The following is a 27,431-nucleotide window of genomic DNA, read 5'->3' as shown; positions in this document are numbered from 1 at the left end:
GATGAAGGTACAGGACCCACACCACCAGGTTCAGGAACAGTTATTATCCCTCAACCATCGGGTTCCTGAACCAAAGGGGGTAACCTCACTCACCCCAACATTGAAATGTTCCCACAACCAATGGCCTCACTTTCAAGGACTCTTCATCTCATGTTCTCGATATTTATTGCTCAGAATCAAAATCAGGTTTAATATCACCGGTACATGTGAAATTTGATGTCTTTGTGGCAGCAGTACAATGCAACACACAAAAGAGGAAAAAAAACGTGAATTACAGTATCTATCTATATAATAATTAAATTAAATAAATAGTGCAAAAATAAAAATTAAAAATAGTGAGGTAGTGTTCATGGGTTTAACGTCCATTCAGAAATCGGATGGCAGAGGGGAAGAAGCTGTTCCTGAATCGTTTAGTGTGTGCCTGAATTTATTATTATTATTTCGTATGTTTTTATGTGAATGCCCGCAATAAAATGAATCTCAGGATTGTATTTGGTGACATATACGTACTTTGATCTTTGAGTTTGAGTGTATCGCCCTCATTATTCGCCAGGCCCGTTGTATTGCCTCGGACCAACTCTTCCTCCCCCTTCCCAACAGAATCGCTGATGTCGTCACTGTAATGCAACCCATGCTGATAGTCCACGACGTATGGCTGATTGATGTACGAGCAGCCAATCGAAGAGTGAGGGGCGGCAAGCGCCAACCAACCCGCCAAACACCAGCTGATGGGCGGTGGTTTGCTTCAATGACAGGTTAGGTTGAGCGGTGGAGGACTTCCTTGTTGCCCTGAAAGGTGGTGAGTGGAAGGGCTGTTACTGATATTTGATTATTTTAGTGTGTTTAAGTGATTGCATATCGGTTTCTTATCAGTTAAGCAGAAGAATTAAGTGTTTTTCCGTGATTTTTTTTAAATGGAAGGCTGACTTACCCGGCCTTTTGACATCTATCCAAATGCTTCTAATACTGTCGTTTTCACCTCGCCCTACTGCATCATTCTCTTATTTTTTAAAAACCACAAATCACTTGGTATTAAGGAAATATCTGATTCCCTCCAAGATTTATTTCCCCAGTTCTGGTAGGAGTTTTACTGGGGAATGATGTACCTTGTCTGAAGGTTCGTACTTTTAAGAGGAATATTTTTCATTTTTAAGTCAAATATTCATGTTTTTGCAGGATATGGTGTTGTCATAATGTCAAGGGCAATAAATCTAAAATCTTGTACTGTGGGTAGTTTGAGTATCTGGGCCAGTGAGACACGGCAATCCAAAACGCGCAGATAGAGTTTCTCATTGCTTGATTTCAAATGCACACACACTCCCCTTTAGCTCCAGAAAACTCGGTTGAAGATTGGCAAGAGGAAAAGATTTGGAATCTGGAGAGAACTTAACTGAAAATAAAGACAGAAAACTGATAAGTTTGAGTTCTCTTGCCAATTGGGTTTTTTTAAAAAAAGATTATCCACTGGGTTAGGGAGTCAAATGGGCCACCATCTACCAGTAGTAACTTCCATCTCTAGATTGGCAAATCAATGTTTAGCTGTCCCCTGGACCATAATAAACCAAGTTTGCTGCAGGTGACGTTTGAGTAAAGGTCCTAAATTTCATTGCTGGTGGTGTCCTCTTTAAGCTATATTGACTTCAGATTGAATTACTGGAGCTGATTTTGACTTTTCTCTGTGTGCACAAGGTCAGGTATCTAAATCAATTGATTCAGTTATATTACATAGAAACATAGAAAACCTACAGCACAGTACAGGCCCTTTGGCCCACAGTGCTCGGCTGAAATTTAGAAATTACCTAAGGTTACCCATAGGCCTCTATTTTTCTAAACTCCAGGAGTATCTTAAAAGACCCTATCGTATCCACCTCCACCACCATCGCTGGCAGCCCATTCCACGCACTCACCATTCTCTGCGTAAAAAAACTTACCCCTGACATGTCCTCTGTACCTACTTCCAAGCACCTTAAAACTGTGTCCTCTTGTGGCAGCCATTTCAGCCCTGGGGAAAAAGCCTCTGACTATCCACACGATCAATGCCCCTTATCATCTTATACACCTCTATCAGGTCACCTCCAAGGAGAAAAGGCCAAATTCACTCAACCTATTCTCATAAGACATGCTCCCCAATCCAGACAACATCCTTGTAAATTTCCTCTGCACCCTTTCTATGGTTTCCACAACCTTCCTGTAGTGAGGTGACCAAAACTGAGCACAGTACTCCAAGTGGGGTACTTTGGGTTTATCTTGTGGGTTCTGGGATGTAATCTTTAGATTTTGTTGTAAACAATTGCCTTTAACATAGTAAACCATCTTCACAGGATCTTAGTTGGAGAAGAATTGACTGTAAGAGAATGGTTGATCGATAGTTTTAGGAAGAGAGCTGGGGTGATAGAAATTGATGATGGTCAAGAGGCTAGAATTGGAGGAACACAGAACAAGGAAGGTGGAAGTGCTGGAGGAGGTTACAGAAATAGGGAACAGCAAAGACAGAAGGGATCTGAAAAAAAGGATGAGAATGCTGAAGGTGGCATTGCTAAACCATGAGCCATTGTGGGTCAGAGGGACAATGAGTGAATGGGACTTGGTGTGCATTAGAAAACGGCAGCAGATGGCTGTTTGAACTGAAGGTTAGAGGGGCTGAAAGATGGAACTAAAGTTGTATTAAAACAAAGTATACACTTACAACTTTATTCCTTGGAGTGTGGGAGATTGAAAGTTGATCTTAGATAAGTATATAAAATAATGAGGGGCATAGATAATGTGAAAGTACCCAGGGCTGGGGAAATAAAGAACTAGCAGGCAGAGGCTTAAGGTGAGGGGGGAAAGTTTTGAGAGGAACTTGAGAGATAACTTGTGTTACACAAGAGGATGGTATACATGTAGAATGAGCTGCCAGAGGAAGTGGTTGAGGCAGGTACAATAATTACTTTTAAGAGACAGTTGGACAGACCAAACTCAGGCAAGTGGGATTAGCGTGGATGGGACATCATGGTTGCATAGACCAAGTGAGCCAAAGGGCCCATTTCTGTGCCGTATGACTGTCCCTACACTGACCAGAAACAAAGGTGCTACCCTATGCAACTGCATCAATTTTCTCTACTGCAGTGTGTGACGCAGACGCGCAGAACCCACTTTCAAATGAGGGGGTGGCAGAAACACTGGAGCTACTCCACTGCAACGCAAACAGGCTGGGCAGAATGCACAAGCAGCAGCAGTGCATCAAGAGCGCAATTGCATCTCCTGGCACAGCAGCTTTGCGCTGACTCCGCTGAGCACAAGACCAAACCCACGTCACACAGGATATAGACACATTTCTCTCTCGGGACAGATCTTGTTCACGAGGCCTGTGCGTCTCCAGCACCTTTCATCATCACTTAGACCTGGCACAGTGGTTGTGTGGAGAAAGAATGGCTGTGCTTTCACATTATATAAATGTGAACTTTGGTTTAACAATTTATGTTCTGCAAATGATCATTTACCTAATAGTCTCATTGAGTTAATGCAGTACAGGCAAGCCTCCCGTAACAGCCTGTTAACCCATTCATCTGTTTTGTGTTGATAACTAATGGCACTTTTAACCAGGAAGGAGAATGTCCTTGTCAGCTACTCTGAATCTTTCTTTGAATTATAGACAGGACTGTAAATATTTAATTGTAAATTAGAACATAAAACAGTACAACACAGGAACAGGCTTTTCAGCTCACAATGTTGTGTCAAACCAATTAAATTTATAATCAAATGCAATTAAACTAATCTCTTCTGCCTACACAATGTCCTTATCCTTCCATTTCCCTCATATTCATGTGTCTATCTAAATGTCTTTTAAAAATTTCAAATGTTTCTGCCTCTTATCACCACCCCAAGCAATGCATTCCAGGTCTGTGTAAGAAAAGCTTGCCCCTCATATCTCCTTTGAAATTATCCTGGGAAAAAGATACTGTCTGTCTAATTTATCTATGTCTCTCATAATCTTATAAACCTCTATCATAAGACATAGGAGCAGAATTAGGCCATCTGCTCATCGAGTGTGCTCCGCCATTCAATCATGGCTTATCCATTTTTTTTTCTCCTCCTCAACCTCATTTCCCAGCCTTCTCCCCATAACTTTTGATGCCATTTCCAATCAAGAACCTATCAATCTCTGCCTTAAATACACCCAACAGCCTGGCCTCCACAGCTGCATGTGGCAACAAATTCCACAAATTCACCACCTAAAGAAATTTCTCTGCATCTCTGTTTTGAAGGGACACCCCTCTATCCTGAGGCTGTGCCCTCTTGTCCTAGACTCTCCCACCATGGGAAACATCCTTTCCACATCTACTCTCTCTCGGCCTTTCAACATTCGAAAGGTTTCAATGAGATCCCCCATCATCCTTCTGAATTCCAGCAAGTACAGACCCAGAGCCATCAAATGTTCCTCATATGATAACCATCAAATCTCCCCTCAGTCTCGGCCGCTCCAGAGAAAAACAACCCAGGTTTGTCCAACCTCTGGCACATTAGCAAATGCCCTCTAATCCAGGCAGCATCCTGATGAACCTCTTCCAAAGCCTTGACATTCCTCCTATAATGGGGAGACGAACTGTATGCAATACTCCAGATGATTTGCTTTTAAAGCTGCAACATAACTTACTGACTTTTGAACCCTGCTACAACAAATAAAGGCAAGCATTGCATATGACTATTTCTCCACCCTATCAACCTGTGCAGCCACTTTGAGGGAGCTGTGAACGTGGACCCTAAGAGCCCTCTGCTCATCAACACTGTTAAGGATCTTGCCCTTAACAGTGTACTGTCTGTTTGCATCTGACCTACCAAGGTGCAACACTTCACATTTGGCCAGGTTAAACTCCATCTGCCATTTCTCCAACCCTATCTGCAACTGATCTATGTCCTGTTTTATTCTTTGTCCGTCATCTACACTATCCGCAACACCACCCATCTTCATATTATCTGCAAACTAACTTACCCAGTTACATTTTCATTCAGGTTATTTATATACTGAACATCACAAACAGCAGAGGTCTCAGTACAGATCCCTGTGGAACACCACTAATCACAGACCTCCAGTCCCTTCAACACTACTCTCTGCCTTCTACAGGCAAGCCAGTTCTTAATTCAAATGGCCAATTCACCACAGTTCCCGTGCATCTTAATTTTCTGGATGAGCTTCGCATGAGGGGCCTTGTCAAATGCCTTAATAAAATCCATGTAGACTACATCCACAGGTCAACCTTCATCGATCACCCTTGTCAAAAAACTCCAATTAGTAAGACTCAACTTGCCCTGCACAAAGCCATGCTGGCTGTCCATAATTAAGCCATAGTTTTCCAAATACTGATAAATCCTATGCCGAAGAATTCTCTGCAATAACTTTCCCACCACTGATGTGAGACTCAACGGTTTATAGTTTCCAGATTTGCCCCGGTTCTCTTCTTGAATAATGGAAAAACATTAGTTACACGGCAGCCCTCCGGGACCTCTCCTTTGGGTAGAGAGAACATGAAGATACTGGTCAAGGTCCCAGTAATCTCTTCTCTTGCCTCTCTCAATAACCTGGGGTACATCCCATCAAGCCCTGGGATTTATCCACTTTAGTGCTCTTTAAGAGACACTTATTAATACTTATTAAGCACCTCACCCATATCTTCTGCATCCAAGTAAATGTTTCCCCCTTTATCCTGGTCCAGGCAATTGTGCTGCACGTTACTGATTTCAAAATGGGATTACAAACTGCACAGTAGGTCATACACCATGGACAACAAACAGAATGACTTAAAACATGGTCAAATCTTGGTATATTTAATGACAATTCCTTCAACTCCAATGTCCAGACAAATCATTAATCCCGCCTGTTTATTTAGCCCACATTTCCATAGGGATTCAGGCACACACTGCTAAGTTGGTAGCATTCTTACGCGAGTGAGAAGTTGCGGATTCAAGCCCCACTCCAGATTTGAGCACAATGATCAGGCCATCCTGATCAGTACTGCAGTACTGAGGGTATGCCACACTGACTGAAGACATGTTGTGTTAAACAAGGGCCCCGTCTGCCCTCTCGAATAGGCACACAGGAGTTAACAAATGCTGTCTGGAGGAAGAGCTGAGGATTTCCCCACTAGGGTCCTGGATTAGTGAGCATGTCTCACAAGAAAAAGTTAAGTGAGCTAGGGTCTTTCTCTTTGAATTGAAGGAGAATGAGAGATAACTTGATAGAGGTGTACAAGATGATAAGAGGCATAGAGTGAGTGGACAGCCAGAGACTTTTTCCCAGGGCAGAAATGGCTAATACGAGGGCGCGTAGTTTTAAGGTGACTGGAGGAAAGTAATGGGAGATGTCAGAGGTAGGTTTGTTACACAGAGTGTTGGGTGCTTGGAACGCTTTGCCAGGGGTGGTGGTAGAGGCAGATACGTTAGGGAAATTTATGAGACTTAGATAGTCACATGGATGAAAGAAAAATGGGGGGAATATGTGGAACAGAAGGGTTAGATTTATCTTGGACTAGGGTAAAAGTGTGGGCTGAAGGACCTGTACTGTGCTGTACTGTTCTATGTTCTATGGTATTCTGGAGCCAATGATTATCCCACAAACATCATTACAAACTATGTTTTTGTTATTTCTTATTTCAGTGCTGTTAATGGGATGTTCAATTGACACTCCTGTTAAGAACCATTTATGTTGCTTTGGTGTCAACTTGGTGTGTAAAGTCCTGGTAGAAAATACTGGCTTTGGGTAGTTCTTCATAGCGAAGTCACTTCCTTTACGTTCAACTGCTGAGGAAATCATTGTGCAACACACACAAACTGTTGGAGGAACTTTTCAGGTCAGGCAACACCTATGGAAGAGAATAAACAGTCGACGTTTCAGCTCAAGATGCTTCATCAGGACTATAAAGGAAGGAAGGGGGTGTTGGGCATACTGTTAGTGGAGAGCAGAGATAGAGAAGTATACTGTCTTTTGTTTGAACTTTGCCCTTCTTTAAAGTAGGAGACAGGATGAACGTTGGCGTCGCTCACAGTGAGGTTAATCCCAACACTCGGATAATGAACAGCCGGGGAATCTGGCTAGCCTACCTCATTTTAGTTGGAATTCTCCATGTCGTACTGCTGAGTATTCCGTTCTTCAGCATTCCGGTGGTGTGGACTCTCACTCATGTCATCCACAACTCGGTGAGTCAGGGAGAGTGGGCAGGGGTTGGAACAGGGATGGCTAGGTATTGAAATGGGTGTTCTGAGGTGGTGCCATCTTGCTACTCTAGGATCGACACTAAATCAGCTACCAGCAAAACTGGGGTGCAGTGTGTTCAGTCTTTGAGCTCATGAGTACTGCTGGTACTCTCCTCCTACTCATGGTTACAGATGATGGAAGGACAACTAGCCAGGCCCTCTTAATCTGAACATTCTCTGGAGATCTGCATGTGGTGGGCTTTGGCTCAAGCTCTCCTATGACTTATTCTTGCTCATCAGAGGTGGTGATGCTCTCCTAGCAACCCTCTCAGAGTGTTGAGACCTTCTGTACCACTCTGCATTGTTCAATATCATGTACCAGAAGCATCATTTTAAAGTGTCTTTAATTTGGTAAGTAAATTGGTTGCTATAAATTGCCCCCAATGTTGTGTTGGTGTGTGGTAGGAGAATTGAGGTGAGTATTCCCCAGATGATAAACAGTTTTTATTTCTATGGCTGTCCATAAGTCAATTTTGTCCACAAGTCGATTGTTTTCTTAAGTTGGAAAGTACATAAAAATCACTTGCTATGGTAACCACACCTCCACAGTGGCATAGAAAGCCAATGAGAAAGAACAATTTCTAAAAGAGAGAGAGACTAATATTATTTGTGGGAATACAACGTTTGGGCACTCCTGGTCAAAATTTCTGTTACTGTGAATAGTTAAGTGAGTAGAAGATGAACTGATCTCCAAAAGTCATAAAGTTAAAGATGAAACATTCTTTTCAACATTCTAAGCAAAATTAGTGTATTATTTTTGTTTTGTACAATTTTAGAATGGGGGGAAAAAGGAAAGCACCATGCAAAAGTTTAGGCACCCCAAGAGGTTTGAGCTCTCAGATAACTTTTACCAAGGTCTCAGACCTTAATTAGCTTGTTAGGGCTTTGGCTTGTTCACAGTCATTGTTAGGAAAGGCCAGGTGATGCAAATTTCAAAGCTTTATAAATACCCTGACTCCTCAAACCTTGTCCCAACAACCATGGGCTCCTCTAAGCAGTTGCCTAGCACTCTGAAAATTAAAATAAATGATGCCCACAAAGCAGGAGAAGGCTATAAGAAGATAGCAGAGTGTTTTTGGGTAGCTGTTTCCTCAGTTCGTAATGTAATTAAGAAATGGTAGTTAACAGGAACGGTGGTGGTCTGGAAGACCAAGAAAACTTTGTGAGAACAGCTCGTAGGATTGCTAGAAAGGCAAATCAAAACCCCCGTTTGACTGCAAAAGACCTGCAGGAAGATTTAGCAGACTCTGCAGTGGTGGTGCACTGTTGTACTGTGCAACAACACCTGCACAAATATGACCTTCATGGAAGAGTCATCAGAAGAAAACCTTTCCTGTGTCCTCACCACAAAATTCAGTGTCAGAAATTTGCAAAGGAACATCTAAACAAGCCTGATGCATTTTGGAAACAAGTCCTGTGGACTGATGAAGTTAAAATAGAACTTTTTGGCTGCAATGAGCAAAGGTATGTTTGGAGAAAAAAGGGTGTAGAATTTCATGAAAAGAACACCTCTCCAACTGTTAAGCACAGGGGTGGATCGATCATGCTTTGGGCTTTTGTTGCAGGCAGTGGCACGGGGAACATTTCACTGGTAGAGGGAAGAATGAATTCAATTAAATACCAGCAAATTCTGGAAGCAAACATCACACCATCTTGTAAAAAATGAGCTGAAGATGAAAAGAGAATGGTTCCTACAACAGGATAATGATCCTAAACACGCCTCAAAATCCACAATGGACTACCTCAAGAGGCACAAGCTGAAGGTTTTGCCATGGCCCTCACTGTCCCCCCAACCTAAACATCATCGAAAATCTGTGGATAGACCTCAAAAGAGCAGTGCGTGGAAGACAGCCCAAGAATCTCACAGAACTAGAAGCCTTTTGCAAGGAAGAATGGGCGAAAATCCCCCAAACAAGAATTGAAAGACTCTTAGCTGGCTACAGAAAGCATTTACAAGCTGTGATACTTGCCAAAGGGGGTGTTACTAAGTACTGACCATACAGGGTGCCCAAACTTTTGCTTTGGGCCCTTTTACTTTTTTGTTATTTTGAAACTGTAAAATATGGAAATAAAAAAGTAATCTTGCTTAAAATATTAAAGAAATGTGTCATCTTTAACTTTGTGCCTTTTGGAAATCAGGTCATCTTTTACTCGCTTAGCTATTCACAGTAACAGAAATTTTGACCGGGGTGCCCAAACTTTTGCATGCCTCTGTATATACGTATGGCAGACTTTAGAATTTAATGATATTATGGGGTTCAATCATATGTAGGTGGTATCCATATGCCATGTGTTCTTAACCCAGGGATGGCTCATACTGGGAAATAGGATTGGGGACATAAAAGACTGCAGTTGCTGGAATCTAGAGCAAAAAGACAGTTTAGTAAGGTGTTTGACAAAGTTCCCCATGGTAGGCTTATTCAAAAAGTCAGGAGGCATGGGATCAAGTAAAACTTGGTTGTGTGGATTCAGGATTAGCTTGCTCACAGAAGGCAGAGTGTGATTGCAGATGGAGCATATTCTGCCTGGAGGTCGGTGACCAGTGGTGTTCCACGGGGATCTGTTCTGGGACCCCTGCTCTTTGTGATTTTTATAAATGGCTTTGATGAGGAAGTGGAAGTGTGGGTTAGTAAATTTGCAGGTGGTACATGGGGAGGTGATTTTGTTGATAGTGTAGAAGGTTGACATAGGTTAAAATGGGACATTGACTGTACACAGAGCTGAGCTGAGAAGTGGCAGATGAGAGTTCAACCCGGAAGTGTGCAAAGTGATTCACTTTGGAAGGTCAAGTTTGAAGTGGCAGAATACAGGGTGAATGATAGGATTCTTAGTAGAGGCACAGAGTCCACATCTATAGATCCCTCAAAGTTGCCGCACAAGTTGATAAGGTGGTTCTTAAGGCATATGGTGTGCTGGCCTTCATTAGTAAGGGGTTGAGTTCAAGAGCCACAAGGTAATGTTGCAACTTGATAAAACTCTGATTAGACTAGACTTGGATGGAGTATTGTGTTCAGTTCTGGTTACATCATGATGGGAAGGATGCGGAAGCTTTCTTGAGGATGCAGAGGAGATTTACCAGGATGCTGCCTGGATTAGAGAGCATGTCTTATGAGGATCGGTTGAGCGAGCTCTGGCTTTTCTCTTTGGAGCAAAGGTGGATGAGAGGTGACTTGATAGAGGCATAGATCAAGTGGACAGCCAGTGTGGAAATAGCTAATACGAGGGGGCATAATTTTAAGTAGGAAAGTATAGGGAAGATGTCAGAGGTAAGTTTTTTTACACAGAGAGTGGTAAGTGCATGGGACGTACTGCTGGGGGTGGTGGTAGAGGCTGATATTTTAAAAGGCCTTAACAGATTAGATATAGCAAAGTTATTTCCCATGGTAGGGGATTCTAGGACAAGAGGGCATGACCTCAGGATTGAAGGACGTCCTTTTAGAACTGAGATGTGGAGAAATTACTTTAGTCAGAGGGTGGTAAATCTGTGGAATTTGTTACCACGAGTGGCTGTGGAGGCCGAGTCATTGGGTGCATTGAAGGCAGAGATAGATAGGTTGTTGATTAGCCTGGGCTTCAAAGGGTATGGGGAGAAGGCAGGGGAGTGTGGATGACTGGAAGAATTGGATCAGCCCATGATTGAATGGCAGAGCAGATTCGATGGGCCGAACAGCCCACTTCTGCCCCTGTATCTTATGGTCTTATGGTATATTAGGGACATTTAAGAGACACAGACAGGCACATGGATGATAGAGAAGTGGAGGGTTATGTAGAGGGAAGAGTTAAATTGATCTTGGGTTGAAAGGTCAGTGCAACATCGTGGGCTGAAGGGCTATTCCATGTTTTCTATAAAACAAACTGCTGAAGAGCTCAGTCAAGGAGCATCTGGGGAGGCAAAGAGATGAAAGTTGATGGGCTGAATGGCCTCATTCTATGTAATAAAGTTATACTATAACTAGTTTGCTATTGTGGTCACACTCAATTAGTTGGACCTATTGTTACTGTAAAGTTGCATTGAGATTTTCCCCTCTTTACCCTGTAACTCAGTGCCACTAAATGACATAACTGGTACATCCATCTTGTGCAAGCAGTCAAGACTAAGCTAAGACACTTAGGTAGTTTCCGTCCCCACCCGATCAGATTCAGGGAGTTTCTGGTCTATAATGGCTGTGCATATGGGTTGATGCCTTTATCCAATGACTTCAATAAAACCAGAGCACTTTATACCCAGTGTTTTTCCCCCCCCCCCCCAAAAATGACCAGAACAGAAACAAACAGGGTCAATTTAATAAGACGTAGAAGCAGAATTAGGCCATTTGGCTCATCAAGTCTGCTCCGCCATTCCATCATGGCTGAATTATTATCTCTCTCAATCCCATTCTCCTGCCTTCTACCTTTGGCACCTTTACTAATTGAAAACTTATCAATCTCTAGTTTAAATACTGTATACCCAGTGACTTGGCCTCCACAGCTGTCTGTGGCAATGATTCACCACCCTCTGGCTAAAGAAATTCCTCCTCATCTCTGTTCCAAAAGGACAGATGCCCTTCTATTCTGAGGCTGTGCCCGCTGGTCCTTGACTTCCCAATTATTGAAACTATCCTCTCCCCGTCCACTCTATCCAGGCCTTTCAGTTAATGAAAGTGGAAATGACAGTGCCTGGGGAGTAATTTGCCATGAGTTGGAGAAATTCCCAGAAGCCAGTAGTAATTGGTGGGATGTGAGATGCTTATTACTGCATGTTCAGCTGGGAGGTCAGAAGTCAGTGAGAGGCCCTGTGGACAACCTGGTTCCTCGCTGATTTCAAAGCATCATGGGAGACTGAGACATGGAGACTGTAACACTGAGACAGCAGACAGTGTGTTTGCTAATCACTGTCGTGTGTGTGTGTGTGTGTATTTTCTCTCTCTCTCTCTCTCTCACTTGATGGGAGTAAGGACCTGTTGGTCCCCAAGACAGGGTTCTTGGAGAAGCGACTTGGAAGATTGAAACATCCGAACAGTGAGTTGCTGGTCTACACTCTTGTTGTTACAGGATCAACTTCTCTCTCTCCCCGTTGCTGGGGGAGAGAGCCTGTCTGAGACACCAAAGTGCTGTTTTGTGGACCGTAGTTTTGATGGACTCTGGATCGAGGAGTCTTTGGAGCTTCTGCTGTTGCTTGCGGGTTGCAGGGGAGGGGGTGGGTCGATGTTTTTGCTGCTGCTCTGTGCGAAGAGTCAAGGAGAAGGAAAAATCTGATTTTAAACCTCCGCTGCCTTGCGGCCATAACCCATGGGAGAGGCTTCGGGAGTAAACCCCGAGGAAGAAATCCAGAGCCGGGTTCCCTAAAACAGTTTGCTTACAACTTCACTCTGTCAACCTCTGCGATGCCAATGGTGTCAAGCTGTATAAGTGTTTGCCTTCCCTTGGACTACATCAGCGACATGGAGAGGGGGAGCCTGCTGCATGGGCAACAGCCGGTTCTTCAAATCTTCCTGCCCGGGCTTGCGCCCTGGAGAGGGCACAGTCCACCAGAGGCCCAAACCCATGATCCCCTGGGACCAATGGCTGCCTACTACTGTGCAAAGGGAGGGGGAGGGGGCTTTGGTGTTTCATTCTATGGGCTGTCCTGTTTTGTGGGTGTCTGTGAGGAGTATGAATTTCATGTTGTATACTGTATACATACTCTGATAATAAATGGACCTTTGAACTTTTGAAAGGACTGCTATTGGAAATTCCTACAGTGGGTGATCAAGGCGGAGAGATGGGCCATTCAGTTATTACCAGAAACATTACAGGTTCAACAGTCTGATGGAGGAACTCAGCAAGTCGAGCAGCATATATGGGAGGAATTGTGGACATTTCGGGTTGAGACCCTGCATACTCAAAATGTCAATAATTCCTTTCCTCTCACACCTGCTGCTTGACCTGCTGAATTCCTCTAGCAGATTGTTGGCAGTCTCTTATGTCTCCATAGCACTACAGATTGTGCTTCTGTTGACCTGATCTGAACTGTACATTAGCACTCAGGCCCAGTACACTTATGCAGTGTGCCAAGAATAAACGTGCCTTTAATGGAGACAGTCATCACTTATGATGCGGAGCAAGGCATAGATGAATATGGAATTAATGCTAGTGAGTAGTATTAGCATAGATGGGCATGATAGTCAGCATAAATGTGGTGGTCTGCAGGGCTTATTTCTATGTCATACAGCTCTATGATCTCAGGAGTTAAATGAAAATCTAAACATTCCTATTAATTACCTGCTTTAAACTGGCTAAATTCTTCCCTACAAAGTGGAAAGGTGCTACTGTGTGTTATCAACAGCACTTTCAGGTCTTAAACCTAGGATTATAAACCAGGAGGTCTTCACACGGAAAATCATAAGACCTAGGAGCAGAAATAGTCCATTCAGCCCATCGAGTCTGCTCTGCCATTCCAACCTGGAATTATCCCTCTCAACCCCAGTTTCCTGCTTTTTCCCCATAATTTTTGACACCCTGATTAATCAAGAACCTATCAACCTCTGCTTTAAATATCCACAATAACTTGGCCTCCAAAGTTGTCTGTGGCAATGGATTCTGCAGGCACACCACCCTCTGGCTAAAGAAATTCCTCTTCATCTCTGTTCTAAAGGGTTATCCTTGTAATCTAAAGCTCTGTCCTCTGGTTCAAGACTCCTCCACAATAGAAAACATTCTCTCCAAGTCCACCCTATCTAGGCCTTTCAATATTCGATAGGTTTCAATGAGATCCACCCCCCCATCCATTCTTTTACTCTACAGAAAACACAGGCCCAAAGCCATCAAATGCTCCACATACGTTAATGTTTTCATTCCCAGAATCGTTTTCATGAGCCTCCTCAGGACCCTCTCCAATGCCAGTACATCCTTTCGTTGATAAGGGGCCCAAAACTGCTCACAATAATCCAAGTGTGGTCTCACCAATGCATTATGAAGTCTCTACATTACATCCATGCATTTATATTAAAGTCCCCTTGAGGCATTGGGTACTGTATTTAGTTCCTATAGCAAGAGCAACACGAAGATGATGGAGGCAAGCCTGAGGCTGGAATGGTCATAATGAGAATCAGAATCAGTTTTAATATGTTGTGAAATTTGTTTTCTGTCTCCAGAAGTATTCACCTAGGTTGTTTCCTTCTGCCTGCCGCAAAATCTGGTCTCAGTCAGCGCCAAGTGTTGTAACAAGTCTCTGTTTATAGGCCATGTATTGGTTTCTGCACACGGTTAAAGGAACACCCTTTGAGACGCCAGACCAAGGGAAGGCACGATTACTGACACACTGGGAGCAAATGGATTATGGGATCCAGTTTACGTCGTCACGCAAATTTCTCACCATCACGCCAATAATTCTGTAAGTCCTTGCTTTGTTTTTGTTTAAACTATTTTAATTGTTAAGACTGAAAGAAAACCTAAAGCGGGAGCGGGATGCAGAAACTAACTAGTGAAACCCCTATCGTTTATAAGTTTTAACCAGGGTTCAAGGCCTTTTTGCCATTGAGACAGAAAGTCATGGGTTCGTTCAACTCCTGAGACCCTTTTCTTCAAGAGAATACTAGATCTTGTTTGCTGTGGTATAAAAGGTCCACTGTGCTGAAACAGTAAATGTTCTCTCCAGTGTGCGAGAGCAACACTTATACCTCAAATCAGCATTACTTGAAACAGATCAAGTTGCCTATCAAGTTGCTTTAGGAGCAAATTGGCTGTTAGGTTTTTTACATTAGCTACAGTGCCTATTTGCCTAAATAGTATTTGACTGCACTTTTTAAGCGGACCCGAGGTTGTAAAAATCTCTGTAGAAATGCAAGTCTATCTTGTTTACATATCTTCTTCAGATCTGACAGACAGTTGGGTTCCATAACTGATGTGGTACCAGGCTGAATTTTCCTGTCACTGATTAGTCCAACCTTGCATGCACAGATGAACATCCTGTCACTGGCAGCATTTAATGTCCATCCCTAATTGCTGTTACCAAAGGTGAATGTGAGCCATTGCCTTGACCAGCTGCAGTCTTTGAGAGGAAGACACTCTTACAACATTGGACAAGATTTAGATCCAGTGACAATAAAGAGGCAACAATATCTTTCCAAAACAGGATTGGTATGGCCCCAAGGCAGCGGAGGTTTAAAATCAGATTTGGGAGAGAAACAAAACAGCAGGGTTCCTATGTACCTGCTTCCCTGAATTCCAGGCAGTGAAAAGTGTTCCAGCACATCCTTGACGTGGCTTGGAGATGATGGGATTTACAGAGGAAGGGAAGTTTAGGTACTGGTTGCTTTAAAAGACCATGGAAACAAACCTAAAAAATGTTCATTATTATTGAGAAATAATCCAAGACTACAAATGTTTGTGCAATGGCTTGGCTTCAATTATGTGAAGATCACAGAAACTGGGATTGTTCTCTGTACAGCAGGATAGGGGAAGCGGAGATTAATTATTGAAGTTCAAAATCATGAAGGCATTTTGATGGAGAACGATTGAAGGTGGATACTTTTTTGAATGATTAGAGGATGAAGAGAATGGGGAGCAGAGGTGCCAAGGCCAGCAGAGATTAACTGTGATGTTATGTTGAAGTTGTATAAGTCATTAGTGAGGCCTTATTTGGAGTATTGTGTGCAGTTTTGGTCACCTACCTACAGGAAAGATGTAAATAAGGTAACATTGAATAGGTTAGAACTTTATTCCCTAAAACGTAGAAGATTGAGGGGAGATTTGATAGGTGTACAAAATTATGAGGGGTATAAATAGGGTAAGGGTCAATACAAGCAGGCTTTTTCCACTGAGGGTGGGTGAGACTAGAACTAGAGGTCATAGGTTAAAGGTGAAATGTTTAAGGTGAACATGAGGGGAAACTTCACCCAGAGGGTGGTGGGAGTGTGTAAGTGGTGGATGTGATTTTGATTTCAACATTTAAGAGAAATTTGGATGGGTACATGGATGGGAAGGGTATGAAAGGTTATGGTCTTGGTGCAGGTCAATGGGACTAGGCAGTTTAAATGGTTTGTCTTGGACTAGATGGGCCAAAGGGCCTGCTTCTATATTTTACTTTTCTATGACTCTATGATCATATTGAATGGTGGGGCAGGCTTGAGGGGCTGAGTGGCCTACTTCTGTTTTCTTAAGTGGAGGCAGAGAAACTTCCCAGTGGCTGGAGGTCACCAAACAATAACATGGATGAGTCTTGAAAGATTTACAGAACAGCAGAGAATGGGCAGGGGAGAGAGTGTTCTGAGACCAGCAGACAAATCATGAACTTAATGGTGGCCTTCTACAGTTTGTGATTTGATGAATTAACTTCTAGGAATGGCTTGTCACTTAATAACTGGTTATTGCACACAAAATGCTGGAGGAACTCAGCAAGTTGGGCAGCATCTATGAAGGGGAATAAACAGTCAATGTTCCGGGCTGCGACCCTTCATCAGGACCAAACCTTGACTGTTTATTCACCTACCAGACCTGTTGAGTTCTTCCAGCATTTTCTGTGTATTGTTCAAGATTTCCAGCATCTGCAGAATCTCTTGTGTTTATAATAACTGATTATGTTTTCTTTCCAGGTACATTCTAGCAAGTTTCTACACTAAATATAATGTTGTTCATTTCCTGGTGAACACTACATCTCTGCTCACTGCTCTCATTCCCAAGCTCCCTCAGTTGCATGGGGTCCGTCTGTTTGGCATCAACAAGTATTGATCGGGTAGTTGGGAGCTGAGCGAATGCTGCCAGTGGCTCCAGCTGGCCTCAGAAGGGGGCTAGTATGAGTGATGGGCACAACATACTGAGACAATGAACTGAGAAGAAACTGCTGGCACCACCTATCAATTAGCAACTACAGGTTAAGTACTCCTTATCCGAAACGCTTGGAGCTGGAAGTGTTTTGGATTTCTTTGGATATTGGAATATATAATGAGATAGCTTGGGATCACCATCATTTACGACTCTGAATTTATGTGCAACTGGTAAGCTGTCTTTGTCTTACACTTGTTTATCAGTAGAAATTATTACATACTATTAATATAATGAAAATATAATGTGTGCAGGGTAACAAAAGCAGCACAACAGTGTCGGCAGAATACCTGAATCAGCTGTTGTACAACAACACTGGCAGGATTTCAGTCTCCACCTACCACGCCGTGTTTTAATTAAAAGATTACAGTACACTTTAATGCTGTTATGTACAGTGTAAAAATAATCAGCATTGTAGACGACTTCTGCTGTTAGATTTTCCTGATCAGCAATTTAAAAATTTAATGCCATGCCTTTTCTTAAATTTCTGTAACCAGCTTGCAGAATATTCACAATTTTCCTTCAATGACCTTCAATTTTCAGTTCGTCATGATAGATCTTTGCTCATTTCATGATCAGCGTACTATTAAGCGGCATATGATGTCGAGAACACGATTGAGAGCTTTTTCACTTTATGCCATGTCTTTCTATTTTTCATTAACTTCTATTCATTCATATGTGAGGTCACTTCACAGAACTGTTCATGGTGAGCAGAGATCTGCGCATCGCCTGGGAACCTTCCTAGCACCTTTGTGAGGTCATGACATAGCTCAAAAAATTTTCAAATTTCAGAGGCTTTCAGATTTTGGAATTTCGGATAAGGGGTATTCAACCTGTACTTACTTACTTGCCCAAGTGGCAGACATTGTATGTAGGAATTGTTCTCTTGTGGATAAGCTGCTTGTGTATAATTTTGTATTTCTTTTTTCTCCTTTTTGCGTCAATTGTACACATATAAAAGGTTTATATTCACCAAGGGTGTGGTGGTTTGTACACACAAGAACATGAAAATGCATACATGCAAGTCTATCTTCTATCTACACTTCTCAGATTCTACCCTTCTGAGAATCTCCAGAGGCAAAAAAAAAGACCTGTGCAGTACATTTTATAAAATCTCTTCATTGTTCCTACACCATTCTAGAAAGCATTTACTGTAATTCCTCTTGTAACAACAGAGCAATTACTTGATCCTTGTCTGATTATGGTCCAGTGAGCTACAGTAATTACACCCAGTAACAAGACACTGGCATTTCATGACCACTGGGTGAGGCGATGATACCCTTGGCTCTTATACAGGATAATAAATGGGTTGTACTAATATCGTCAAGATTCAATGCATTAATCCTGGTACTCGTTATAGTTCTTGATGGAAAGTACGACTTCACTCTTCCTGTAAGCCACTTCTCAAATGCTACCACCTAACATATTTTACTCAGTAACACACATTTAGTGACAAGCATAATCACACACATTAAAACTATTAATCCGTGGAATAAGTAAATTTCTGGTCCAGCTGTCGAAGAGCTGATTAACTAAGGCTAAAACACTCTAAAATATTGGAGTATTGTGTTCAGTTCAGTTCTGGTCATCTCAGAAGGATGTGGAAGCTTTAGGCTGTAGACAACAGGATCATAAGACATAAGAACAGAATTAGACCATTCTGCCCATTGAGTTTGTTGTCATTCCATCATGGCTGATTTATTATCCCTCTTCTACCTTCTCCCCAAAACCTTTGATGCTCTTACTAAAAGAGTATACACTCTGCTTTAAGTATACACAATGACAGTCTCCACAGCTCTCTGTGGCAGTGAGTTTCACAGATTCACCGTCCTCTGGCTAAAGAAATTCCTCATTACTGTTCCAAATGGATGCGCCTCTAGTCTAAAGCTGTGTGTCTGGTCCTAGATTCCCTCACTATTGGAAACATCCTCTCCTCATCCACTCCGTCTAAGCCTTTCAATATTCAAAAGGTTTCAATGAGATCCCCACTCATTCTTCTAAACTCCAGTGAGTAAAGGCCCAGAGTCATCAAATGCTCCTCAAATATTAACCCTTTCCTTTGCAGAATCGTTCTTGTGATCATTCAGAATCAATCTCGTGATTCTTGAAAGATCACTACTAATGCCTCCACAATCTCTTCAGCTACCTCTTTCAGAACCCAGGGTCTGTCTGACTTATCTACCTTCAAATCTTTCCACTTCCCAAGCACCTTCTCCTTAATTGCAACTTCATTCACTTCTGCCCCACCCCCCACACTCTTGAATTTTGGGCATACTATTGGTGTCTTCCACAATGAAGTCTGACGCAAAATATTTATTCAGTTCACCTGCCATCACTTTGTTCCCCATTACTCTCTCCAGCATCATTTTCCAGTTGTCCAATATCCACTCTTGCCTCTCTTTCACTCTTTACCTATCTGAAAATCTCTCTTTAGAGAGGGTGCAGAGATTTTCCAGGACGCTGCCTTGCTTAGAGTGCTTGTCTTATGAGGAAAGGTTGAACAAGCTCCTTTTCTGTGCAGCTAAGGAGGATGAGAGGTGACTTGATAGAGGTGTACAAGATGATAAAAGGCATAGATAGAGTGGACAGCCAGCACATTTTTCCCCAGTGTGAAATGGTTAATATGTTTTTTTTACAGGGAGAGTGGTAGGTACATGGGCACTGCCAGGGGTGGTGGTAGAGGCAGAAACATTAGGGACATTTAGGAGCTTAGCCTCCGTTTTTCTTTAACCCATGTGCCTATCTATGTGGGAGGGTAGTGTTAGAATGATCTTGGAGTAAGTTAAAAGGTTAGTCCAACATTGTGGCCATAGGTCCTGTACTGCCCTGTTCGATGTTTCTAACCCACAGCATAAGTTGTTACAGGACTCCAAGTAGTGCCACACTGGTTATTCTTGACTCTATTTCTAAAGTTAAATAGCTTTAGAAGTAGGGAGGGAGGCAAAAGAGGTGGGGGCGTGGCACTGTTGATCAGACATACTGTACAGCTGCAGAAAAGGAGGAAGTCATGGAGTCTCTGTGGGTGGAAGTTAGAAACAGGAAGGGGTCAATAACTCTACTGGGTGTTTTTTTTAAATATACAGACCACCCAATAGTAACAGGGACATCGAGGAGCAGGTAGGGTGACAGATTCTGGAAAGGTGTAATAATAACAGGGTTGTTGTGGTGGTAGATTTCAACTTCCCAAATATCAATTGGCATCTCCCTAGAGAGAGGGGTTTAGATGGGGTGGAGTTTGTTAGGTGTGTTCAGGAAGGTTTCTTGACACAATATGTAGATAGGCCTACAGGAGGAGAGGCTGTACTTTATCTGGTATTGGGAAATGAACCTGGTCAGGTGTCAGATCTCTCGGTGGGAGAGCATTTTAGAGATAGTGATCACAATTCTATCTCCTTTACCTTAACGTTAGAGAGGGATAAGAACAGACAAGTTAGAAAAGTGTTTAATTGGAGTAAGGGGTAATATGAGGCTATCAGGCAGGAACTTGGAAGCATAAATTGGGAACAGATGTCCTCAGGGAAATGTATGGAAGAAATGAGACAAATGTTCAGAGGATATTTGTGTGGAGTTCTGCATAGGTACGTTCCAATGAGATGGAAAGGATGGTAGGGTATAGGAACCGTGGTGTACAAAGGCTGTCGTAAATCTAGTCAAGAAGAGCTTACAAAAGGTTAAAAAAAATAGGTAATGATAGAGATCTAGAAGATCATAAGGCTAGCAGGAAAGAGTTTAAGAATGAAATTAGGAGAGCCAGAAGGGGCCATGAGAAGGCCTTGGCGGACAGGATTAAGGAAACCTCCCCTCCCCAAGGCATTCTACAAGTATGTGAAGAGCAAAAGGATAAGATGTGAGAGAATAGGACCAATCAAGTGTGACAGTGGAAAAGTGTGTATGGAACCAGAGGAGATAGCAGAGGTAATTAATGAATACTTTGCTTCAGTATTCACTATGGAAAAGAACCTTGGTGATTGTAAGGATGACCTACAGCGGACTGACAAGCTTTAGCATATAGACATTATGAAAGAGGATGTGCTGGAGCTTTTGGAAAGCATCAAGTTGGATAAGTCACTGGGACTGGACAAGATGTACCCCAGGCTACTGTGGGAGGCGAGGGAGGAGATTGCTGAGCCTCTGGCAATGATCTAGTAGAGATAGCCCAGGAAATTATAGACCAGTGAGTCTTACTTCAGTGGTTGGTAAGTAGTTGATGGAAAAGATCCTGAGAGGCAGGATTTATGAACATTTGGAGAGGCATAATATGATTAGGAATAGTTAGCATGGCTTTGTCAAAGGCAGGTTGTGCCTTACAAGCCTGATTGAATTTTTTGAGGATGTGACCAAACACATTGATGAAGGTAGAGCAGTAGATGTGTATATGGATTTCAGCAAGGCATTTGATATGGTACCCCATGCAAGGCTTATTGAGAAAGTAAGGAGGATCTAAGGGGACATTGCTTTGTGGATCCAGAACTGGCTTGCCCACACAAGGCAAAGAGTGGTTGTAGACGGGTCATATTCTGTATGCAGGTCAGTCACCAGTGGAGTACCTCAAGGATCTGTTATGGGGCCTCTACTCTTTGTGATTTTTATAAATGACCTGGATGAGGAAGTGGAGGGATGGGTTAGAGAGTTTGCTGATGACACAAAGGTTAGAGGTGTTGTGGATAGTGTGGAGGGCTGTCAGAGGTTACAGCGGGACATTGATAGGATGCAAAACTGGGCTGAGAAGTGGCAGATGGAGTTCAACCCAGATAAGTGTGAGGTGGTTCATTTTGATAGGTCAAATATGATGGCAGAATATAGCATTAATGGTAAGACTCTTGGCAGTGTGGAGGATCAGAGGGATCTTGGGGTCCGAGTCCATAGGACACTCAAAGCTGCTGCGCATATTGATCCTGTGGTTAAGAAAGCATATGGTGCATTGGCCTTTATCAATCGTGGGATTGTGTTTAAGGGCCAAGAAGTAATGTTGCTGCTATATATGACCCTGGTCAGACCCCACTTGGAGTACTGTGTTCAGTTCAGGTCGCCTCACTGCAGGAAGGATGTGGAAGCCATAGAAAGGGTGCAGAGGAGATTTACAAGGACGTTGCCTGGACTGGGGAGCATGCCTTATGAGAATAGGTTGAGTGAACCCAGCCTTTTTTCCTTGGAGCAAAGAAGGATGAGAGGTGACCTGATAGAGGTGTATAAGATGATGAGAGACATAGATTGTGTGGATAGCCAGAGGCTTTTTCCCAGGGCTGAAATGACTAGCACGACAGCACATAATTTTAAGATGCTTGGAAGTAGGTGCAGAGAGGATGTCAGGGGTAAGTTTTTTTTCCGCAGAGTGGTGAGTTGATGGGCTGCCGGTGACCTATGGGTAACCCCATGTAATTTCTAAGGTAAGGACCGCACTGTGCCGAACATGTCCTTACCTGAGAAATTACCTAGGGTTACTCATAGCCCTCTATTTTTCTGAGCTCCCATGTACCTGTCGAGGAGTCTCTTAAAAGTCCCTATTTTATCTGCCTCCACCACTGTCACCGGTAGCCCATTTTCTGCACTCACCACTCTCTGCATAAAAAAAACTTACCCCCGCAATCTAAATTGCTAAAACATTACTTTTATTTCTAAAAGCAGTAAGTGAAACAAAATAAAAATTGCAGATGCTGGGGATCTGAAAGAATACAAACTCAGCAGGTCAGGCTGTATTTGTGGAAAGAGAAGCAGTTAACGTTTTAGTTCAAAGTCTTGACAAAGGTTCTGAGTATTTTGAGCCAGCAATGTGGATAACATTCCTGTACAAGTGCATTGTTGAATGTGCTGTAGTTTATAATCTCATTCAAACTGTTGTACTGGCCTCAATACACACAAAATGTTCAAGGAACTCAGCATGTCAGGCAGCATCTATGGAGGGAAATTAGCAGTTGACATTTCAGGCCATGACCTTTCATCAGGACTGAAATGTTGATCGTTCATTGTCTTCCATAGACCCTTCAGTTTATCTAGTCTGTGGCAAACTGTTATACTGCCTAGCCCCATTGACTCACACCTGGACCATAGCCCTCCCATCCATGCACTTATCCAAACTTCTCTTAAAAGTTGAAATTGAACCTGCATCCACCACTTCCACTGGCATTTGGTCCACACTCTCACCATCCTCACGCATGGTGTATTCACCCTCACAAATGAATAAGTTCCCCTTAAATATTTCACCAGTAAACTATGACCTCTAATTCTAGTCTCACCCAACCTCAATGGAAAAAGCCTGCTTGTGTTTACCCTGCCTTTTCCTTCATAATTTTGTATATCTCTATCAAATCTCCCCTCATTTTCCTGCACTCCAGGAAATAAAGTTATAACCTATTCAACCTTTCCCTATAACTCAAATTCCAACCAAACAGATTAACTAGACACTGCTGCTTATGGAGTCCTGCTGTGAAAAATGTGGAAATCACATTACTAATACCATGATTCATTGCCTAAAGTTGGAAACATCTTCCTTGCATCTCTTTGAGATTGAATGTAGCTTGAAATATCAACAAGGCCAAAACAAGTGCAAGAATCCCAAGTGAAACAAAAACTGCAAGGTTCCAGCCACTGTATATTCCCATGACTAAAACTTCGCGACTTTGCAAAATTTGCAATCTTAACAAATAACAGAAAATAAATAGTGCTGCAAACACTTCGCACATCCACTAGTAACAAAGCTTATTTTACCTGGGATCCTTGCACACATACAAATAGGATTAATCACTGAAAAGTGACAAGCACAAAACTGTTGGACTAAAATACTTTAGTTGTATCATCCAAAACCGTATCAAGTTCACAATCTTCAATATGTTTTTATATGACTGTATTAGAGATTCCACTCAACATGGCAAGTCCCCTCACCATTGGAACTGGAAGTTCATTGTAGCAACTGTACTCCTACAATATTTATTTGCAGCCAACAATGATATGGACCAAATGACCTGTGGCATTGAAGAGCTACTGAGACTATTCCCATTTTCCAGATTTCAGCTTGTCAGGATACATCAACTGGTTACCTCAAGCTAACAGCTAGTACCTCTTATCTCTATGCTTGGTTTCTGGCTTGATATATGAGGCTCCATCTGCTTCCTCAGGCTGATAGAATTTTTTTCAAAAGGAACGGGAGAGTGCATAAAAACAATGTTTAATGTTCAAACAATGTCCAATGCAAATGATCTGCTCATTTATTTCATTGCCATTTGTAGGAGCACCCCTCCTACATCATCCTCAAAATGGCTGCTGAGTCTTATATTACATAAAGGTTATGTGAAAGGTGCTATATAAATGGAAGCAAAACAATAGAAATTCAGGTATGATTGAGATTTAAAAATGTAATATTGTTGCTGAAAATATTGTATTATTTTTAAAAAATAAATACTTTTCTCTATAAAGAAAAATACACTTTGGTAATGCACTCTGCATTTATTTTTACTCCCAAAAAGTTCTGGCAAACAAATAGTGTTGGGATCTGCAAGCCCTTTTAAATCAAAAGAACAGATGAACCCATACAGCATTAAATTTGCCCACTGCCTCCTCAAAATTAGCTCTAACTTCAACAATGCTCACAGTAATGGTCAGCTAAATTTCACTAATGGCTTAGAAATGTCTACATCAAACAATCTAGCCATAAAGGCAACAAGTTGTAACATACTTATTCAACCTTAAATATCTTAAGTAGGGTTGGGGGAAAACTATTGAAAAATAAGTTTATAATGCAAGAGCTTATTTAAGACTTCATAAAATGAAAAATTAAATGAGAAAATGCTGGAAAACTAGTCAGCAAATCAAAGACCTTCCATGGTTAGAGTAAGGGGGGGGGGGTTAACATCAGACTTTTCTAAGGTACATAAAATGGACCTGGACTGGAACTTCCACAATAACTATTTTTGAGATTCTTTACCAAATTCAACATAACATTGCAGCACAAAGTGCAATTGGCACATGCACACAATTATAATTTTCGTGATGTCATTGGATGGATTCACTGTACAGACAATATCCAGTTTTTTTTGTGGGGGGGGGGTCACTGACTGTAATTTTAATCAGCAAGCGTTCCTAGTTTATGTACAAGTTTCAGATTGCACAAGGTTCAAATTTGACAACCTGGGGTTTAATATGCCTTCATAATCTGCTTTTAGCCAAAAGAAAGTTGCTCTCACTTTGAAATGGTCCATGGAAAAGGATAAAGCACAATAAAAGATTTAAGCTTAAAATAGGTAGATGGTTGAATAGGTTATTAAAAAGTGAAATTAAAGTTAGAAGAAAAATGTGTAGAGTGTATTTTTAAGTTAACGCATTGAATTTGATGTCAATGTTTTAATAATAAAGCTGCTCCTGATGTTGGAATAGATGTATTATGCTTTTACCTAGTTCCAGTTTTAACTTCAGTTCTGAATCCGAGTGGCTTATCTGAAATGATCCATAAATTTATCACGTCCATCCATTTACATTCACCAAACTCCTTCAACTATGCTTTGGAACAAAACTGTCTTTGCTGTTTCCTGGGATTTTCCCCCCTCCTACATCATCCTCAGTCTCAACCATAGAAGATAGAATAAGTACAGCACAGGAACAGGCCCTTTGGCCCACAATGTGTTGAATCAGTTAAAAAGTAAAAAAAAAACAAAAACTAATCCCTCCTACCTACACAATGTCCATGTACCTCCATCTTTCTTATATTCATGTGCTCGTCTAAACAGCTCTTAAAAACCTCTAATGTATTTGCCTCTACAACACCAGGCAGTGCATTCCAGGCATCCACCACTCTCTGAGTAAAAATCATAACCCTCACACCCCCTTTGAACCTACCCCCTCTCAACTTCAATGCATGCTCTCTGGTATTAGACATTTCTACTCTAGGAAAACGATACTCCCTGTCTACTCTATTTATGCCTCTCATAATCTTATAAACCTCTATCAGATCTCCCTTCAGCCTCCACTGCTCCAAAGAAAGCAATCCAAGTTTGTCCAGCCTCTCATGATAGCACATGCCCTCTAAACCGGGCAGCATCCTGGTAACCCCCTTCTGCACCCTCTCCAAAGCCTCAACATCCTTCCTATAGTGGGGCAACCAGAACAGTATGTAATACTTCAGATGTGGCCTAACCAGAGCCCTATAAAAGTTGCAACATAACCTCTTGATTTTTGAACTCAGTGCCTCGACTAATAAAAGCAAGCATTCCATAAGCCTTAACCACCCTATTAACCTGTATCGCCACTTTCATGGAGCTATGAACTTGGACTCCAAGATCTCTCTGCTCACCAACACTGTTAAGGGTCTTGTACTGCCTCCTTGCATTTACCAAGGTGCAACATCTAACATTTATCTAGCTTAAACTCCATCTGCCATTTCTCTGCCCATATATGGAGCTGATCTATATTGCTTTGTATTCTTTGCCAGTCTTCTACACTATCCACAACTCCACCAATCTTGATATCATCTGCAAACTTACTAACCCACCCACCTACATTTTCATCCAGGTCATTTATATACATCACAAACAGCTGAGGTCCCAGCACAGATCATCACTAATTACAAACCTCCAGCTCAAATAGGTCCCTTCCACCACTACCCCTCTGTGTTCTATACACAACTCAGTTCTGAATCCAAATAGCCAATTCGCTGCAAACCCCATGTATCCTAATCTTCTGGATTAGCCTCCCATGAGAGACTTTGTCAAACGCCTTACTAAAATCCATGTAGACAACATCCACTGCTCTACCCTCATGAATCTCTCGTCACCTTGTCAAAGATCTCAATCAAGTTGGTAAAACGTGACTTGTCCCACCCCATCTCATCATCAAGTACTCCAGCTCTTCACTTCCATGTGTTGTAAACATCATACTTCTCCAATATAACAACCTCTACTCTATTAATGTCTTTATGCAAACCTAAAAAATTCTTCCAACACCCACCTCCAAAGTTCTCAGCATACTGCCGCATAGCTATGCTCCATCTGTCTTTATTCTCCTTTCTTCTGGCTGGAACCTGTCTGACTCTGAACTCTACCAGACCAAGTTACAAATGTAATCTGCCTGTTATATTTCTCTTGACCTCTGCCATCTGCAAGCAGGACCTGCCAAATTTTGTATTGGAGTAGTTTGAATGCATGGCTGAGGTGCTTGTTCAGAAACATTTTTTGAAATCCAGGATTTTCAGATATATACACATTCACACACACACACACTCACATATATATAAAAAATCAACCAACTACAATGCACCAATTCTTCTAGTTTTCCTAAACAATCTCAAGGTGGTGACTCAGCATCTCAGGAGATTTAGATCGGTCAAGTTGAAAACAGCAAGGGTGGAGATCACCCTACTTACATGTTATTGTAGAGTATAAAACAGCAGATCAATCTTAGAGCATACACCTATATTTGAATATCAAATGCTTTCT

General features: G+C 42.1%; 1 protein-coding gene across 4 annotated transcripts; it reads left to right on the top strand.

Annotated features, from left to right (window-relative positions):
• The first annotated feature begins 742 nt into the window (after positions 1–742).
• On the top strand, positions 743–27,407 carry ormdl2 (ORMDL sphingolipid biosynthesis regulator 2). Of its 4 annotated transcripts, none has more exons than XM_059956338.1 (4): positions 743–799; positions 6,992–7,173; positions 14,430–14,581; positions 16,782–27,407. In XM_059956338.1, exons 2-4 carry the CDS (start codon positions 7,000–7,002, stop codon positions 16,915–16,917), a joined length of 462 nt encoding a protein of 153 aa, XP_059812321.1. In that variant the 5' UTR covers positions 743–799; positions 6,992–6,999; the 3' UTR covers positions 16,918–27,407. The 4 variants fall into 4 exon arrangements, with proteins under 4 accessions (XP_059812321.1, XP_059812324.1, XP_059812322.1 ...); XM_059956339.1 differs by having other exon boundaries at positions 770–799; positions 6,989–7,173; XM_059956340.1 differs by having other exon boundaries at positions 778–796.
• Positions 27,408–27,431: the final 24 nt, after the last annotated feature.

The sequence above is a fragment of the Hypanus sabinus genome, chromosome X1 (genome assembly GCF_030144855.1).
Source record: "Hypanus sabinus isolate sHypSab1 chromosome X1, sHypSab1.hap1, whole genome shotgun sequence".
NCBI classification, from domain to species: Eukaryota; Metazoa; Chordata; class Chondrichthyes; order Myliobatiformes; family Dasyatidae; genus Hypanus; species Hypanus sabinus.
This window is presented reverse-complemented; position numbering and strand designations above follow the sequence as displayed.

Excerpts from the sequence above, each read along its gene's own strand:
- ormdl2 (XM_059956338.1), top strand. The coding sequence starts at position 7,000 with ATGAACGTTGGCGTCGCTCACAGTGAGGTTAATCCCAACACTCGGATA. Across the intron at positions 7,174-14,429 it reads CTCATGTCATCCACAACTCG|GCCATGTATTGGTTTCTGCA; the intron begins GTGAGTCAGGGA and ends CTCTGTTTATAG. Across the intron at positions 14,582-16,781 it reads ACCATCACGCCAATAATTCT|GTACATTCTAGCAAGTTTCT; the intron begins GTAAGTCCTTGC and ends TTTTCTTTCCAG.